At 36.5% G+C, this 19,336-nt stretch overlaps 2 protein-coding genes across 4 annotated transcripts; one reads left to right on the top strand and one right to left on the bottom strand.

Moving 5' to 3' along the window:
• The first annotated feature begins 1,167 nt into the window (after positions 1-1,167).
• On the top strand, positions 1,168-1,644 carry LOC122074141 (receptor-like protein 7). Its single transcript, XM_042639007.1, has one exon. The coding sequence runs from the start codon at positions 1,168-1,170 to the stop codon at positions 1,642-1,644; it is 477 nt and encodes a 158-aa protein (XP_042494941.1).
• A 16,578-nt stretch (positions 1,645-18,222) lies between these two features.
• Positions 18,223-18,873, bottom strand: LOC122073247 (probable glutathione S-transferase). Of its 3 annotated transcripts, XM_042637793.1 has the most exons (3): positions 18,698-18,873; positions 18,559-18,616; positions 18,223-18,477 (listed from the first exon to the last, which is right to left on the bottom strand). In XM_042637793.1, exons 1-3 carry the CDS (start codon positions 18,871-18,873, stop codon positions 18,223-18,225), a joined length of 489 nt encoding a protein of 162 aa, XP_042493727.1. The 3 variants fall into 3 exon arrangements, with proteins under 3 accessions (XP_042493727.1, XP_042493725.1, XP_042493726.1); XM_042637791.1 differs by having other exon boundaries at positions 18,559-18,873; XM_042637792.1 differs by having other exon boundaries at positions 18,223-18,474; positions 18,559-18,873.
• Positions 18,874-19,336: the final 463 nt, after the last annotated feature.

Genomic DNA, 19,336 nt, shown 5'->3' with positions numbered 1-19,336 from the left:
TTCTTGACTACTTATTATAGCCTTAATAATTCATTTTGAATTTGAGTCAAGCTTGTGATTAGTCAGTCAACATAGAAAGTATTGTTACACCCCCCCTCTCCCACCAAAAAAATAAAATAAAAAAATCAACATAGAGTTTTTAAAATGAGTATTTCTAATCTTTCATTCTTTCCATGGATGGAAATATTTAATAATTCATTTTTATATTTGAGTCCAAGTTTGTGGCTACTCAGTCAATATAAGAGTATTGTTACCAAAAAAAAAAGTCAATATAAGAGTATTTAAAACAAGTGCATTGCCTCTACGCATAAAAGGAGAACATCCACTTTTCCTTCAACTTTCAGATTATTAAGCTTTGAATCGGAAACATTCCAAATTCCAATTAATCTTTTCAGAATTTTAGCAAAGTTTGTGACTAATCAGTCTAAAGTAGGGTGTTGAAATGAGTAGTATCTCTAAAGATAAAGGGCAAACCTCTTTTCTTTCAACTTTCAAATTATCAAAAATTTATAGGAATGATGACATTTCAAAAATTCATTTTGAATTTGAGAAGTGTTTGTGGACTAGTGAATCAGGCATTGCGTGTAAAACCAGTACTATTATCTTTGAAGATAAGAGGGGAAGTGAAGAAGCTCCACTTTTCCTTCATCCCTTGTAAGCTGCTCTTCTTCTCTCTTATCTAAAAGCCCACTCTTTTCTTTGTTATCCCAATTAGAATGGGACATCTCCCCCTTGCTCATCTTCTCCTCCTCTGTTGTTTCTTCTTCCTACTACTTGTGCCTCAGATCCGAACAACCCTCTTGAATGAACGCCATATTTGCCTAGAAGGCCAAAAATCTACCATTTTGCAATTGCAGCAAGAGTCCTTTCCTTACGCTTTATGGGAACCAGAAACTGATTGTTGCTCATGGGAAGGCAGCACATGCAACATGACAACGGAAAAAAATCGTCTGCAATTCCGATCTCGTACAATTCTTTGAAATACCGACATGTGTATTGATACCAATGTAATGGTCTAGATCTGATTTAAATGACTCTTCACTGATTTAAGGTTTTATTAGTTGTACCAGATCTGGACCATTGCATTGGTATCAATACATGTGTCACCCTCGGAAGGTGGTATTTCACGGAATTGTACGAGATCAGAATTGTAGACGATTTCAACCCATGACAACCGGTTACGTGATCGGTCTTAATCATGCTTACAATTACTTTGAACGGGCTTCTATCCCATCTGGGTTTGATCAGCTTCCAAGCTTTACCCATCTCAATCTCTCCAATACGTGTTTCTCCGGTCAGATACCCTGGGAATTCTCACGCCTAACAAGGTTAGTTTCTCTTGATCTCTCCACCACCATCAACTACTACGACTTCAACCGTTGTAATGGTCATCTAAAACTGGAAAGACCAAACCTTAAGGAGTTGATCCAGAATCTAACATCTCTCATGGAACTATACCTTGATGGTGTAGACCTCTCTACACAGGGAAGTGATCATTGGTCTCAGGTCTTGTCGCAGTCACTTCCCAACTTCCGTGCATTGAGTTTGTCTAGATGCTGTCTTCCAGGTTCCATTCACTCTTCTTTCTCGCAACTTGCCTTCCTCTCCCATCTCCAACTTGATGAAAACAATCTTTCGGGGTGAAGCACCCAAGTTCTTGGCCAATTTTACTCATTTGAAAACTCTTACTCTAAGGTCCTGTGGATTGTATGGGGAGTTTCCAAGCACTGTTTTTCATCTACCAAATCTTCAAATCCTTGATGTGTCAGACAATTATCTCCTCACTGGGCAATTGCCAGATTTTTCCCATACCAATGGCCTTAGGTTCGTGTCACTCTCTAGCACAAATTTTCATGGAGGGATTCCAAATTCTATTGGAAATCTTAGGTTTTTGGTGATGCTAGAACTTTATAATTGCGATTTCTCTAGATCAATCTCACCTTCCCTAACAAATCTCACCCATCTAACTAGGTTAGACCTTTCAAACAACAGTTTCACTAGTTCAATTCCTTCTTCTCTAGCAAACCTTACCCATTTAGCCTATTTGGACCTTTCATCCAATAGTTTTACAGGTTCAATCCCCCTCTTTAATGAAGATAATGTTCCAAATCTTAGACATTTGTACTTGTCTGATAATCTTTTTGATGGGACAATCCATTCTTCTCTATTTGCACACTCATCATTGCGAATGTTAGACCTCTCACGTAATCGATCGGTTTAAAGGTCGACTTGAGTTGTTTCATAATTAATCATTTTCATCATTGGAATTGATGGATTTGAGTGGAAACAAATTGAGTGGACAAACACCAAAATCATTTCCTCAACTCTCATCTCTAGAAAGCCTCATTTTGAGCTCCAACAATTTTCATGGCACTGTAAACTTGGACATGTTTGGGAACCTTACAAACCTTTTGATTCTCGACCTTTCAAACAACCCATTGTCACTTGATGCTGGAATAGTAGTTGTGATCTTCCCCAGCTTTCGGAGTTGCACTTGAGATCTTGCCATATAAAAGAATTCCCAATCTTCTTGAGAACTCAAGAGAAATTAGCAGGTTTAGACCTTTCAAACAACTCTATTTCTGGCCAACTACAAATTGGATATTGGAGAAAAGTTTACATGATTTAAATCTTTCACACAACTCACTAAATGCTTTGGAGCAACCTCTCCTAAAATTTTCATCAAGTCCATTAAGTATTCTTGATCTTCACAGCAACATCCTAAAAGGTTCTATCACAATTCCATCATCCTCTCTCACATTTTTTTCAATTTCGAAGAATAACTTTGTTGGAGGAATCCCTGAATCAATTTGCAAATTGAGTAGTCTTGAATTCTTCGTTGCCTCTTACAACAACTTGAGTGGTTCAATTCCAAGATGTCTAGATAACATTGGCACTCTCTCAATATTGGATATACAAGGGAATAAATTTCATGGAATGCCTCGACATTTTACCAATGCAAAAAGCCTGAAGACACTCAAAGTTAATGGAAATATATTAGAAGGACAAGTGCCTAGATCATTGGCTAATTGCGCATCACTAGAGATTCTAGACCTTGGGAAGAACAGGTTTTTTGATACTTTTTCCTTCTGGTTGGGGAAATTGTCTAAGTTGAGAGTTCTTGTACTACATTCCAACAAATTCTATAGCCACATTCAACACCCGTAAACCTTTAATGAGTTCCGATGTTGCAAATTATGGACCTCTCTTCCAATAGATTTACGAGTAGTTTGCCAGTTGAATACTTTTGAAGCTTTAGGGCAATGATATTAAAAAAAGGGTCACAAATCAGAGTACATGGGTGATGACTACTACACAGACTTGGTGACAATCATGAACAAAAGGCAAGAAATGGAACTAGTGAAGATCGTCTTGACCATCTTCACAACTGTCGATCTGTCTAACAATGGATTCCAAGGGGAGATTTCAGAAGTAATTGGAGACCTCACATCACTTGTGGTTCTAAACTTGTCTCACAATGACCTAACCAGTCAAATTCCTTCATACCCATCCGTGGGTTGCTCAGACGGTTAGGGCGAATTGGGGATTGTGTGGATAGGTGCATGGTCTCAGGTTCGATTCCCCATCTGTGCATCTGCGATTTAAGTGGAGACCGTGGCGGTGGGTTGCTGTTCTAGTCTCCCTCCAGCATTAGTTGAGTTGCGCGTAAGCTGGCCCAGACACCTTGATTAACAAAAAAAAAAGTCAAATCCCTTCATCGATTGAAAACATGGCACAACTTGAGTCAATGGATCTCTCACAGAACAAGCTTTCGGGCTAGATTCCTTGGCAACTCGCTAATCTTACATTTCGTGCATTCTTAAACCTCTCCCAAAATCATCTTGTGGGACCTATACCACGAGACAATCAGTTGGAGACATTTTCAAACACTTCTTACAATGAGAATCCAGGATTACGTGGTTTCCCTTATCAAGGAAATGCAAAGATGCCGGTGATGATATACCACCACAAGGTGAGAAATCAAGAGATGACTTCAAATTTGATTGAAAATTCATGTTGATGGGTTATGAATACGGGATAATAATTGGATTTCTCATAGGATATATCTTTTTCAAAAATGCTTGTAAGGACTTTTAGAATGGCACCAATTGGGCGACAGAGAAAGTCTGAGAGAGAAAAATTTAGAAGAAAGTGATCAAAAGAAGTTGATAAAAGGTGCTTGGTTGAAAGATTTTCCGCCCTCTCTCTATTTTGTAAACATGTTCGCGACTTTTGGTTTTCTTGAAATGCTAAGGTTTTCTTGAGCTTGCTATTGTGCAATGAAATCTTAATTGAAATAATTTTGTCTACTATAGTATAGTCTTGAACTCATCAGAAAGCCTAGGTTAGGGTTGAGTCCAACTGCATTAGCTCGATACAGTAGGCCTGAACTTGACATGCCACAAGCCCACAACCCAAACTCAAACACCGAAATTAATATTAAGATGTATGTTTCAATTAGTAGACAAAAAATTGTGATACAAAGGTACATGGCATCCGCATTGCCTCTTCACAGAACAAACTAAAGCTCGAATTGTACATGTCATAAACTGTCTTGTGGTTAAGTAAGGTGATTTATAGGGGCATACTTTCATTAGATATCCCACCCCTAAAGATCTATACAGACTTGCACACACACACACCCCACGACCACACCAACACATGCACGCATGTGTGCATATGACGGCGCAAATGCACAATGCATCATTTGAGAGTTGAAAGTTGTGTAGCTGAAGTGGGTAAATCCACCACCCGATAGATATCTAGATAATTGGTATATGCCTGAAGGGTGGCAATATAGCAACATCCAAAATGACCATGACCTTTAATTTTATATCGTCATTAAAAATGGTTGAGATATAACCCCCCATCACCCACCCACCCACACACACACGTGTGCCTGTGCGCACACACACACACACATATATATATATATATCAGAAAAATATGGAATAATAAAGAGTGGAGAAATTCATGAATAACATTGACTAGTTGTGAAATACAATAGTTCTAAAATATTTGACAAATGTGCTAACTTGTAATATTTTTTTAATTATGAGAAAGAAATTCAATTTTAAAAAATTTGATAGGTATCAGAATTTTTTTTATTTACTTTTTTATTTTTTTTATAGAATAGGTATAAGAATTACTATGTTAATTTAGGCCATCCCTAGCTCTTAGTTTCATTATAAAAAATTAATTTTCTGGAAAAAAATTTTGACACTCTTCTTTTTGCAATCATTTGATACATGGGACCCATTTTAATAAGAATTTTATTCTTATTTTTTTTAGGGAGATGGAGGTGGGTTAGTAGTATGCCATATTTAATTTCTAGTTGAAGATCTCGACAGTGGCACACTATGCATGGGGATTTATCCCGTCCCATTCCTTTGAACATAATTTTATTTTTCATTCCCTGATGTATAAGACAAGATTGGCTTGGTCTGGTGCCTTTCTTATCCTATATACAATAGAAACTTACTCATTGCTACAGAAAGGGCTAATCCTATAGCTGACTACTTGGCAAAACTGACGACGAGAAGTGGATTATCTATAGAAATGATTTCTTATCTAGCTTCAATTCAGGAGGAGTTGCGGATAAATGCTTTTTTTTTTTTTTTGGTAGAACGAGACCTTTAGTCATGTAGGGAAAGAAAAGAAGTCTTCATTGGGCAATGTTAAAATTTCAAATTATTAACTGTAACAATGTATACATATCCTTGTAGAGGAAAAGTAGAAACAACATCAAAAGGCTAAAGTCCATCAGAGGTGAGTGGCTTGACAAGGAAGAGGACATTGATGAGGAATTCTTCTCTTTCTATAACTCCCTCTTTACCTCTGAAGGATCTTCAAACCTAGCTATGGTTCTCCACTATATCTCACCCAGCTTTACTGATGAGATGAATGCTGAATTGTTTCTTCATATATCTGATGAAGTGAAAGGAGCAGTGTTCCGTATGAAGGCCCTCGAATACCCTGGTCTAGATGGGCTGCGTCCAGTGTTCTTCCAGTCCTATTGGTCTACAAATTGGCCCGAGATATGTACACCAATGAGATCCTTGTTTTTTCACTCTGGGTTTCTACTAAAGGACCTTAACCACACACATATACTGCTTATCCTAAAAGTGAAGAAGGCTGAGAGAGTGGGCCAACTCAGGCCTATTAGTTTATGCAATGTGGTTTGTAGAACTTTTGCAAAAGTCCTTTCAAAGAGATTGAAGAAATATCTTAATAAAATTGTGGCTCCAGAGCAAACTGCTTTTGTTGAAGGTAAAAGTATTTTAAAGAATTGTAAATTTCTCATGAAGCTTTCCACCACATGAAGCATAGGAAAAGAGGGAAAAAAAACTACCTTGCAACTGTTAAGTTAAATATGAGGAAACCCTATGATAGAATCAGGTGGAGTTTCCTTTCTAGTATTCTAATGGGAAGTGGAATTTTTAAACTTAAAAAAGAAAATTTTGTAATCATTAACTCATGTGACTTTATGACTATTTTTTTTAGTGAAAGATTTTATTAATACCTCCAAATCTTTCAATACTTAATAATATAACAAAATATAATTTAACAAAAAATAAAAATAAGAAAACTTATATTTTAAGAAAGGTTTTCTTGCCCCAATAGTTATACATCATTGAGATGGACTACATTGAAAAATGATCAATAAGTCTAAACAAGGTTGAAAATATTTTTTTCTATCGCAAAACAGATATATATATTGAATATTTGAAACTACCTAGGTTATTAAATCACTTTAATTTGCATCCAAAACCTCGAGGGACCTATACCATGGGGGCTCTCAGTTCGAGACATTTTCAAACACTTCTTATATTGAGAACCCAGATTACGTGGTTTTCCTTTATCAAAGAAATTCAGAAACGCTATTGGAGTTAATGATTACAAAATTTGTTTGGGAATTCATGTTGATGGGTTATGGATGCGGAATGTTAATTGGAATTGTCATAGGACATATTTTTGTCAAAGATGAGTGGCTTGTAAGGACTTTTAGAATGGCACCAACTGGGAGAAAGAAGAAGACATGAAGATTGAGGAGATGATGAAAAAAGGTGATTGACAGATTATTTTTTTTGTCCCCTTTCTATTATGTAAATGAGTTTGCAATTTTTTTTTTTTCAACGCAAACTGAAAAAACCAAATGGAATCCATTTCATGGTATGGTTGGCTGATTGCATGTCAAACAAAAACTTGGTGGGCATTCTTAAACCATTTACTGGATTTTTAGAATCCTCTTATATCAATTCATGGCTAACATCTTTAGTCCCACATGTTCTCGAAGGGGTTTTCAGTTCCTTCCTAATCTTGTCCTTGTTTCTTTGATAAAATTGTATTTTCTTTCTTTCTCTTGCATAGATAGCTTGCATAATTGTAATGATGATTAATCTAATAGTGGTTTTATAATTATGTTTTCTGAATAATGTAGTTCTTTTTATGTTCTGTTATCTCATGTAATCCCAATTCATGAAACCTCTGCAAATTCTTCATTTAGAGATGGATTTCTACTGTTTTTTTTTTCCTCCCGAAGCTTGAAACTATTGCCAGACATTAAGTTACTAAGCTGCATATATTTACACAGAGCACAAAATCAGCTCTTGACTATTGGAGTTTATGCAGTTGAGATTGATAGTGCTAGCAGTGCATTACTACATTCACTAACACCATTTCCTTCAATAGGTCCACTTTCCTAATTCCTATGTTTATTATCTGAACAGAAATAAAAGAAGAGTCAGTTTTAATTAAAGAGACTAGACTGTAAGTGTTGCTTCCCTCCCCCTCCCCCTCAATAAAAATATAAGTAAAAAATATATTATATTGGGTTCAATGCTAATATTGCTCATTAGAAAAATTAGTTTCCAAAAAAAATTTAACATTTTTAATCAATGTGTTTGAAGTGATGAAGATTCCCAGTGAATGTTATGGAGCATAATTTCTTCTTATAAGTTCATTTGATAAGAAACATGTTTCTGGTTGAATCTATCATAAATTGAAAGATAGCAGTGAGGTTTCTGATCAATAGCAATTTGGAGAAAAGCCCTGTTGGACTGGGTTTCCCTCCTTGTGGAGGAAGGCCCCAGTATGTTCACCTTCTAGGTGAAGCCCATATTTGTTTGAGGCCCATAAGGAGGTCATTTTTGTCACAAGAGTACAAATTTGAATTTACTCATTTACCCCTTATTCATATAATAAGGTTAAGTGAAGCAAATGAGCATGTATTGTAGCCATCATCAAAAAATTCGTAGAAGCATAGTTGGAAAACTAGATTTTGACCGGGAAGACTCGCCTGAGTCCAGTCAGAATTTGAGATTCCTAGTCAAGAGTCACAAAGACTTGCCCTATGTTAAAAAAAAAAAAAGACTCGAGACAAATCAAGATGATTCTACATTGACTCGGTTTTTTGGCCGAGTCTTGAAAAAACCCACCGAATCTAGTCATTATATCAAAAGGCAGTTTAAAAAAAATCAAATAAAATCTCTTTACAATCCCAAATCCCACGACTCCTAACTTAGTAGCTTCTCCTACTGCTTTGGTAAAAGGAACTTGGGACCCAAGAAACTTCCCGTATTCGTAAATCCAATGTTCTTATTTTATTGGAAGTTGGATTGTTGGAAGATATAATTTATATTTTCTAATCCTTAACCATAACCTAACATTCCAACCAAGAGAAAGACTCTTGCCTGTAACCCTCGAATTATTGATATGTGATTTTCTTCTTTTTGTTCTACATTTTTCATATTTTTCTGTATTTTTATGATTTATTTACATATTTATTGCATTTAAGTATATATAAAATAGAAAAAACAAGACTCGGCCTGATTGAGTTTAATCAAGTCGACTCGCTAGGTTTTTCACCAGACGAGTCGAGTCGAAAAACCTAGTTTTCCAAAAACCTAGTTTTCCAACAATGCGTAGAAGAAGAAACAAAAGAGAAAACTAGAAAATTCTGGGTTTGAGAACAGTCGGCAGTCACCTTCAAGAGCTCAATCAAAAGGTCACCCATGGTCTGATTGAGCTGAAATTTTGACAGCAGCTTTGCAACACACCAGTCTACGTTCGGTATGGTGTGATTGTTGTTTGGAGGCTCCTAACTCAGTTTTTCAATAACATTTTAGTTGCCCATATTTTGGTGAAATCTCTTCAATTCCTCGTTTCATTCTTTTGAGAATTCATCTATTGATGTTGTATGCCAAGAATATGTTGTTCTTGATGTGTAGAATCATTGTATGCCTCTAATTATAGTTAGAGAAGTCTCTTGTGTATTCCAATGACTTGAAGATAGTGGATTTTAGTGGAGTAGTTTTTATTCCTCTCATTGGGGAGGTTTTCCACGTTAAATCGATTGTGTTGATGTGTGTTTGTGTACATGATAAGTTTGATCATTGATTTCTGCATTGTGGCTGTTTTCTTGAGGGCTTGAGTAGTGCACACATTGTGTTTGAGGAATTGCCCCATCAAGCTTTACTTGATTGTTTTCTACTAGGTTCACCCAAGAGGGGAAGAATTTGTTCCGCATTATTATTAACCAGGTACATCTCTTGGTTATACCATTGTCTTTCCCGTCAAGCCCTAGTACAATGGTTCATAGCCACATGCTCTAATCCTCTAAGATTTGTACCCCACCGTCTCCACTGGATCTGTGATTGTTTTATGTGAATTCTACAAAAGAAATAAATAACAGAAATTCTGGTCAGGAATGTTTGTATTTCTGTTTTGAGTGTATGTTACATTTTCTGAAATACAAGTTATATGTTAATTGAACTGGGTCGGCTGGGTCTTGACCCAATTCATTTGTGGGTTGCAATCTGGGACCCAATACATTTTTCGTTATATATTTATAGAGAGGTTCTCTTTCTCTATAAGCAATCTGGGAGAGGTGTGAGGATGAGTTTTATAACCTTATTCTCCATTAATAGTGAAGCAAGGATCTCATCTCATTGTTCTTATTTTTCTATTTTTTTTTGCATCATTTTAGAGTTTTCTTTCTCTCTCTTTCACACACCCTAACTGTTATGATTGGATTATTGAACTAGTGAAACTCATTTTCTTATTTTTCTGACACATGCAGGCTTTCCCACAAGGTTCAACTCACATCTAGTTTCTAATGTTTCAAGTGCAATCTTAAATGTTACAAAAGGGGAAATGTTTGTGGAGATCGATCGAAAAATGGTTGGGCAACCGTGCCCCATGTACAGGCCCAGAAGGAATGTGGTTTCAAGGAGACTGTCATTCAGGAAAAGTGCACGGCCTTTTCATCATCGTTTTAGGGTTGACACTCCTAGCTAGGAGTGTCTTTTTCTTTTTTCCTTACCAAAAAAAAAAAAAAAACACTCCTAGCTTACGTAATAATCTTCCTCTACAATGATAACAGACATGTATTTATATATTGTTAAGACTCCATGGGATATTCAGATGGTTGCAGAAAAAAATTTGGTTCCTATTAAATTTTTGAGTAATTTCCATTCCCCTCCCCTGTAGTTTGCATTTATTCCACTCCCCTCCCCTTTGTTTTTAAAAATTCCACATATCTCCCCTTTATTTTGATAAATATGATAGAAAATATGACTCCGTCAAATTATGTCCGTTAAGCTTTAAAAATATTTTGTAAATACCCAAATCACCCCTGTAGAATGTAATGATCATTATACCCATTAGAAGATAAAAGGTTATCTTCTTTCACTTTCGTCTCTCACCTGTAGAGGCTGAAGCAGTGGCGAGCGGCGAGTAACGCTGAGTGATCGATGAAGACGAGCGACGAACGTCAGCCACTTGCAATCATGTGACGGTCGACGACAACGATTGGAGGTTGCGGCCTTGTTCAAAATACATTCACACGCCCACTTGCAATTGACGGAAGATGTACGGCAAGAAGCGCAGCGACGGACAGTGATTGGAGACTAACTGCGGCAAACCTAGGCTTCACACGGTTAATCGGTGCTCAGCTCTATCTTCCCACAGTTAGGGTTTTTTCCTTTTTTTGCTTGTTTCTCTGATTTGGTAATGGAATTGTAGGGTTTTTTTTTGTTTTTTGAGCTTGTTTATCTGATTTGGTAATGGAATTGTTGGGTTTTAAGTTTGTTTCTCTGATTTGGTAACGGAATTGTATGGATTTTTTTTTTTTTTTATTTGTTTCTCTATTTAATGATGGTAATGGAATTGTAGGAGTTTTTTTTTTAAAAAAGAGAGTGAAGCAGTTGGAGAAGTCTTATGGAATTATAAAGATTGTACTTTGTGTTCTTGTTGGTTTTTATTCACCGTTATTAGTTAAGAATTGACAAAAAAAAAAAAAAATCCACTACAATGTAGGTTATATCTGTCTTATGTAGCGTTGTGATGCTAATGTAAGGACCTTGTTGTGACAAGTTCTATTTTCAGAAAAAAATTTGGCAGCATTTTTGCTAATATTTTCCATTTAATACTCAACCTGTGGTAAATATCAATATTGCATAATACAACTGAATCTTTCATATCCACACAAATAACACCATTGTTTCCAATCCACACACAATAAATTCCACGTCATTGTTTCTGAAATCATATCCAGAAAACAAAACATAACTCTATTGTTTAAAACTGGATACAAACATAAACATACTTTCAAATCCCACACAAAGGGATACAAAATTAACAGTCTTAAACTCCACTCTCATTAACTGAATTCCAAATCACCCACAACAAAAAGATCTTGTCCTTCATTCGTTAGTAGCATCTGCAGCTGCATTTGCCTTTGCCGCTTTCCTCCTCACGTACTTGGCTGACAAACGTGCTATTGTTCTCTGCTATATAGTATCTTGTGTGCCTATTACATCTACCTGTGACCTTGTCATTCTTTGCGAGCTGCAGATATCTTCCCCTTAATGATCACCCCTTCACTTTCTCTACACATGAATAGACAACAAATGTATTGGTATTAGTAACATAGAAAATATGCAATATCAACTGAAAAGAATTAGCCATACCTTCACACCTATTGATACCCGATTCTCTGTATTAGGATCTCTCGGACATGTCTTTTTGTTGTGGCCTGTTTTCTTGCATATGTCACATCTTACGCTTGAAGACCTCTTCCTAAACTCACTAGCAGGAGGCTCATCCACTACTTTTTTTCTACTCTTTTTCGGTCTTCCTGGCCTTCTTTTAAGATCTGGAGGCTGTAGCATACCGGTGTGGTGAGTATAACTCAAATTAGTCAAATCTGGAAGCGGTTGGATCATATCCTCATATGTATCCATATACTTCTTGACACTGTAAAATTTATCACAGTAATCATCAATCTTCAACTGCATATGTGAAATAACTGTCCCTGCATGTAGACATGGCAATCCTATAGACTCCTTTTCACGACAACCACATGTTCGGTCCATTAAATGCACAACAAATATATTAGAATGAAAATCTATCACCTCAAATGCAATCGGACTTGATGAATGAACTATGCAATCCCTAGACTTTTGTAGAATCTTGATTAGTTTTTTTCTTGACCCTAGGTGTGACGGGATCCTCATGCACATGACCAACTCCATAATTGTTATGTCTGTACAATCTCTCCATTATCTTAATCCATATTTCATCAATCACAGTCAATATGGGCTTATCTCTTACCTCTGATATCCATTGGTTGAAAGATTCAGTTGTATTGTTTGTAATGTGGTCACTCTTAGCTCTGATGTCAAATGCATGCCTAGACCATATCTTTGGGGGTTGGATATTTTCTATCAAATATCTCAAAATAAAGGGGAGATATGTGAAATTTTTAAAAACAAAGGGGAGGGGAGTGGAATAAATGCAAACTACAGGGGAGGGGAATGGAAATTACTCTAAAAATTTTGGTAAAGGCAGAAGGGTAGAATCGTACTTTAACATCCACAACTAATAGTTTACTAACCGAGTTATCTGACAGGGGAGGTATATAGGATTTTTTAAAACATAGGGGAGGGGGATGGAATAAACGCAAACTACAGGGGAGGGGGATGTAAATCACTCTAAATTTTTTAAACAGAAAGAAAGTAGACGAGAACAAGTAATCAATGAAAGAAGTGTTGGATTTTCAACTGAAATTTTCTGTACCCTGTCAAGAGTTTCAACCAGTGGTAATGGAAGTTGCTTTGCCGAACTATTTTGACCCCTAATTGGGCTAAAATTAGGTCAATTAGTGTCGACCACCTCTTGATGTAGGTCAATTAGTGTCGACCACCTCTTGATTTAGGTCAAAATTGAATAACCATTATTTGACATCGGAGAATCTTTTTTTTTTTTTTTTTGGTAAGGGAGATCGGAGAATCAACACCTGGCTCAGCTCAATGGCATGTTTGAAAACAAGCCTTGAACTCATTAAAACAAGAGTACAATCCTATACTACAACGACAACAACAATAATTATCATAATCTTATCCTAACTAAATGGAATCGACTATATGGATCCGATAGAAACAAAAATAGTAAAAAAAAAAAAAAAAAAAAAAAAANTTCGTCTCTCACTTGTAGAGGCTAAAGCAACGGCGAGAGGCGAGAGGCGAGCGACGAGCGGCGAGTAGCACTGAGCAATTGACAGCGACGAGCGACAAGCGAAGAACGTCAACCACTTGCAATTGTGTGACGGTCGGCGACAACGATTGGAGGCTGCAGCCATGTTCAAAATACATTCACATGCCCACTTGCAAACGACAGAAGATGTACGGCAAAAAGCGCAGCGACGGACGGTGATTGGAGACTGACTGCAGCAAACCCAGGCTTCACACGGTTAATCAGTGTTCAGCTCTATCTTCCCACAGTTAGGGTTTTTTTCCTTTTTTTTCTTGTTTCTCTGATTTGGTAATGGAATTGTAGGGTTTTTTTTTTTTTGTTTTTTTGAAGCTTGTTATCTGATTTGGTAATGAAATTGTTGGGTTTGAGTTTGTTTCTCTTCTGCATTCGGTAATGGAAATTAGAAAGTAATGTTTTTTTTTTCTTTATTGTTTGTTTGTTTAGTAATTGGATGTGGTTTTTTTTTTTTTTTTTTTTTTTTTTTTGAGCTTGTTTCTCTGATTTGGTAATGGAATTATTGGGTTTTGAGTTTGTTTCTCTGATTTGGTAATAGAATTATTGGGTTTTGAGCTTGTTTCTCTGATTCGGTAATGAAATAGTATGTTTTTTTTTTTCTTTTATTTGTTTCCCTGTTTAATGATGGTAATTAAATTGTTGGGTGGGTTTTTTGAGCAATTTGTTTCTCTGATTTGTGTCTCTGTTGTTTTATTTGCAGTTAGACTATGTCAATTTCAAGTGTTAATGATAGTAATACATCTGCATTGAAGTTTATCGACGTCCGATGTAAATGTCAGAATCCAAGAAGGGCATTAATAAGTATATCCGAGTCAAGGTCGAATCCGAATATGCTATACTATTGTTGCCCAGATGCACCAAATGATTGTGGATTTTTCTCATGGTATGAACCTATAAATTCCACTAGCTTATTGCCAATTATTAGTGGCAATCATCAGAACAATTCCCAGACAGTGGTTGGTGAAAGCAGTCAAGAAAAACAACAGAAGAATGAAGAGATGAGTGCTTTGAAAAAGAGAGTGACGCAGTTGGAGAAGTCTTATGGAATTATGAAGATTGTCCTTTGTATTTGTGTTGGTCTTTATTTACTGTTATTAGTTAAGAATTGAAGAAAAAAAAATCCACTACAATGTAGGTTATATCTGTCTTATGTAGCGTTGTGATGCTAATGTAAGGACCTTGTTGTGACAAGTTCTATTTTCATAAAAAAATTTGTCAGCATTTTTGCTAATATTTTCCATTTAATACTCAACCTGTGGTAATTATCAATATTGTATAATACAACTGAATCTTTCAAATCCACACAAATAACACCATTGTTTCCAATCCACACACAATAAAATCCACGTCATTGTTTCTGAAATCATATCCAGAAAACAAAACATAACTCCATTGTTTAAAATTGGATACAAACATAAACATACTTTCAAATCCCACACAAAGGGATACAAAATTAGCAGTCTCAAACTCCACTCTCATTAGCTGAATTCCAAATCACCCACAATATAAAGATCTTGTCCTTCATTTGTTAATAGCATCTGCAACTGCATTTTCCTTTGCCACTTTCCTCCTCGTGTACTTGGCTGACAGACGTGCTATTGTTCTCTACTGTATAGTATCTTGTGTGCCTATTACATCTGCCTGTGACCTTGTCATTCTTTGTGAGTTGCAAATATCTTCCCCTTGATGATCACCCCTTCGCTTTCTCTACACATGAATAGACAACATATGTATTAGTATTAGTAATCTAGAAATTACGCAATATCAATTGAAAAGAATTAGCCATACCTTCACACCAGTTGATACCCGATTCTCTGTATTAGGTCTCTCGAACATGTCTTTTTGTTGTGGCCTGTTTTCTTGCATATGTCACATCTTACGCTTGAAGACCTCTTCCTGAACTCACTAGCAAGAGGCTCATCCACTGCTTTTTTTCTACTCTTTTTCGGTCTTCCTGGCCTTCTTTTAAGTTCTGGAGGCTGTAGCATACCGATGTGGTGAGTATAACTCAAATCAGTCAAATCTGGAAGCGGTTGGATCATATCCCCGTATGTATCCATATACTTCTCACTGTAAAATTCATCACAGTAATCATCAATCTTCAACCGCATATGTAAAATAATTATCCCTGCATGTAGACATGGCAATCCTGTAGACTCTCATTCATGACAACCACAAGTTCAGTCCACCAAATGCACAACAAATCTATTAGAATGAAAATCTGTCACCTCAAATGCAATCGGACTTGATGAATGGACTATGCAATCCCTAGACTTTTGCAGAATCTTGTTTAGTTTTTTCTTGACCCTAGGCGTGACGGGATCCTCATGCACATGACCAACTCCATGATTGTTATGTCTGAACAATCTCTCCATTATCTTAATCCATATTTCATCAATCACAGTCAATATGGGCTTAACTCTTACCTCTGATATCCATTGGTTGAAAGATTCAGTTGTATTATTTGTAATGTGGTCACTCTTAGCTCTGATGTCAAATGCATGCCTAGACCATATCTATGGGGGTTAGATATTTTTTGTCAAATTTGTCAAAATAAAGGGGAGATATGTGGAATTTTTAAAAACAAAGGGGAGGGGAGTGGAATAAATGCAAACTACAGGGGAGGGGAATGGAAATTATTCTAAAAATTTTGGTAAAAGCAGAAGAGTAGAATCGTACTTTAACATCCATAACTAACAGTTTACTGACCAAGTTATCTGACAGGGGAGGTATGTGGGATTTTTTAAAACATAGGGGAGGAGGTGGAATAAACGCAAACTATAGGGGAGGGGAATGTAAATCACTCTAAATTTTTAAAAGGAAAGAAAGTAGACGAGAACAAGTAATCAATGAAAGAAGTGTTGGATTTTCAACTGAAATTTTCTGTACCCTGTCAAGAGTTTCAACTAGTGGTAATGGAAGTTGCTTTGCCGAACTATTTTGACCCCTAATTGGGCTAAAATTAGGTCAATTAGTGTCGACCACCTCTTCATTTAGGTCAAAATTGAATAACCATTATTTGACATCGGAGAATCAACACCTGGCTCGGCTCAATGGCATGTTTGAAAACAAGCCTCGAACTCATTAAAACAAGAGTACAATCCTATACTACAACGACAACAACAATAATTTTCATAATCTTATCCTAACTAAATGGAATCGACTATATGGATTCGATAGAAACATAAATAGTAATAAAATAAAACACAATAAAAGGTAATAAAAATAAATAATTAATTAAATAAGTAAAAAAGATAGGTAAAACATAAAGCAACATCTCAGGAACATACCCTTAAAAAGGGTCAACTGCACGGGTCTTTGTCCTCCAAACAGTTCTAAGAGAGTGTAATCCCATAAAGATAATAAATCAAGAATTTTCATTGACACCCCTTCCAGTGTCATAATTTGTAAACTTCTTTTTGTCTTTTTAGCATTACACACAATTTTTCCAATGAGGGTTCCCATGTATAATCAAAATATGTGCATGACAATAATGACATAATGATATATCATTTTCTATATAGATATATTTTTAAAATCCTCTTATAACACTAATTAAGAACAAAACAAAGGACAATTAGAAGAAGGTATCAAGTTCTAAATACACCTATAGAGGTGACGTTTAGAAACTCCCAACCCTACCTTTTGTAATTCCCATTCTAATACATAAAGCTCATTTCCCTATTCGAAATCCAATGTGAAATTAAAGATTTCTCGTTCATCTAAAAATATCAAGAAAATCTTAGGTTCGACACTTAATGTAGACGAATCAAGTAAAAACAAAAGTACTTTGAAATTTAGGTAGAAAAAACACTGTTCGTCTATTGCTCGGTGTGAAAAGAACTAACTACCCCGCACACATTACGTATTTTCAGCACAATGTAACTCTTTCTGAACGTAGAAGACACTTGCAAATAACATACCTTTCCCTTGAAATTTATTAGAGAGAGAAAACTACTTGGTTGCATGTCTCTACACCATTGCATGAACCGATGAAAATGCACACCTAAGCATCCAACAAGAGTGCACAACGCAGATAGCATTCTTTTCTTCATCAATTTATTATTATCATTCATTTAAGAAATTGAGAAGGATAGGCACGCTGCCTAGTATATGGTACCAATGAGATCACAGAACGAGGCATCCTATGAGAGAGGTAGGTTTTTTTTTTTTTTCTTTCTTTATTGTCATCATCATCATCATCATCGCAGCAAAATTTTTTTTTAAATGCCCGTTAACATACAGCACACTAGCAAGTGTGCCCAGCTTTTTCTCCTTCATTTTATAAATCCAACATGATTTTTCACGAGAAAAAGCTAAAACACAAACAACTACTACTTAAACATGGAAACGGATCAGATTCACGTACAAGAATGTACAAGAACGGTCCTGGTCCTAGTCCTGGTCCATGGATATAGAATTAATTTTCTCTCTCTTCATTTAATAAATTCTATATCTACAGATCAGGACTGTGATGCGTGAACCTTATCCGTTCACCTTAGGCACTAGTCATCTACATTATTATCCCAAAGAAAAACAAATTCACACAATATCTGCATGACATCTCTCTCTCTCTCTCTATTCCTTGAGAAACTTCCACCTTATATGCAGAACGAAGTCGCGAACCTTGTGTTGGTCAGGAAGGGCCTTGGCGACACTCTCCTCCTTCATTCACCTCTTGGCCCATGCAACCAGTTTTGGGCACTGTGCTTTAATGCTGAAATTGCCCAGTTCCTCCATGGCATAGAACCAGCTGTAGAAGGTTACAAAGCTCAGATCTACAGACCCAAAACTGTCACCACCAAAGTAGGGCTTCTCTCCAAGCTTTCCTTCCAAAACCTTCAATACCTCTTGGTATTCCTCCTTAGGTTTCTCTTGTTCTTCTCCCTTTCCACTGTATATTCCCCTCATACAGGGATATACCTGCTATTAATTTCACAACCCAATAAAGAAAACTTGTTGGATCAGAAATTAGAGAAAACAGAGGAAAAACAGAGCAAATAATACCTTCTTGTCGATGTAGTCAGCCCAGAACCTGGCCTGTGCTCGCTGGTATGGATCAGAGGGCAACAGAGGAGAATTGTCCCTCCAAACCTCATCAATGTATTGAACAATGATGAGAGATTCACAGATGGGTTTCTCATTATGGATCAACACAGGGATCTTCTTATGGATTGGGTTCATCTTCAACAAAAGAGGGCTTTTGTTTTCAAGATTCTCTTCTCTGTGTTCATACTTGATACCCTTCTCAGCTAAGGCGATTTTCACTCTCATCCCAAAATGGCTGGCCCACATATCCAAGAGAATTACTTCATCTTCCATTGTTACTGAAACTCAGGCCTAGCAGAGGAGCTTGAACAACAGAAGCTCACTGGCACTGTGTATGAATCATGTGTAATGACTGGGTTGATTTAAATAGCCATTGCTTGCAATGGATAAGATTGAGATGAAACCCAGCAGAAGTTAGTCCTTCATGGTGTTTTCTAGGTTCTTCTCAATTGATTTTATAGTCTCTTGCGTCAGGATAATATCCATCAGATCTAAGAAGTTACTATTACTGGGAACTCCAAACACCTCGAAACCTGTTTCTTTAATTCTTGCCAGTTGCCACCCTCCAGCGATAAAAAATCCTCTGTTGTTCTAATCGTCTGTTTTTCCATGTTTTGCTAGGTGCAGAACGCGACACGTGGACAGTCCATCACCAACGGTCAAGATTAAGAAGGTTGGTTGAAGCTACCAAAACCGAGTTGAGGTTTGTGAACCAGACCGAGATTTGTATGACCCA

Source organism: Macadamia integrifolia, chromosome 3, assembly GCF_013358625.1.
Source record: "Macadamia integrifolia cultivar HAES 741 chromosome 3, SCU_Mint_v3, whole genome shotgun sequence".
NCBI lineage: Eukaryota > Viridiplantae > Streptophyta > Magnoliopsida > Proteales > Proteaceae > Macadamia > Macadamia integrifolia.
Note: the sequence above shows the minus strand (reverse complement) of the source record. Positions and strands in the feature narration are given on the sequence as shown.

Excerpts from the sequence above, each read along its gene's own strand:
- LOC122074141 (XM_042639007.1), top strand. The coding sequence starts at position 1,168 with ATGACAACCGGTTACGTGATCGGTCTTAATCATGCTTACAATTACTTT.
- LOC122073247 (XM_042637791.1), bottom strand. The coding sequence starts at position 18,873 with ATGGAAGATGAAGTAATTCTCTTGGATATGTGGGCCAGCCATTTTGGG. Across the intron at positions 18,478-18,558 it reads CTGACTACATCGACAAGAAG|CAGGTATATCCCTGTATGAG; the intron begins GTATTATTTGCT and ends TGAAATTAATAG.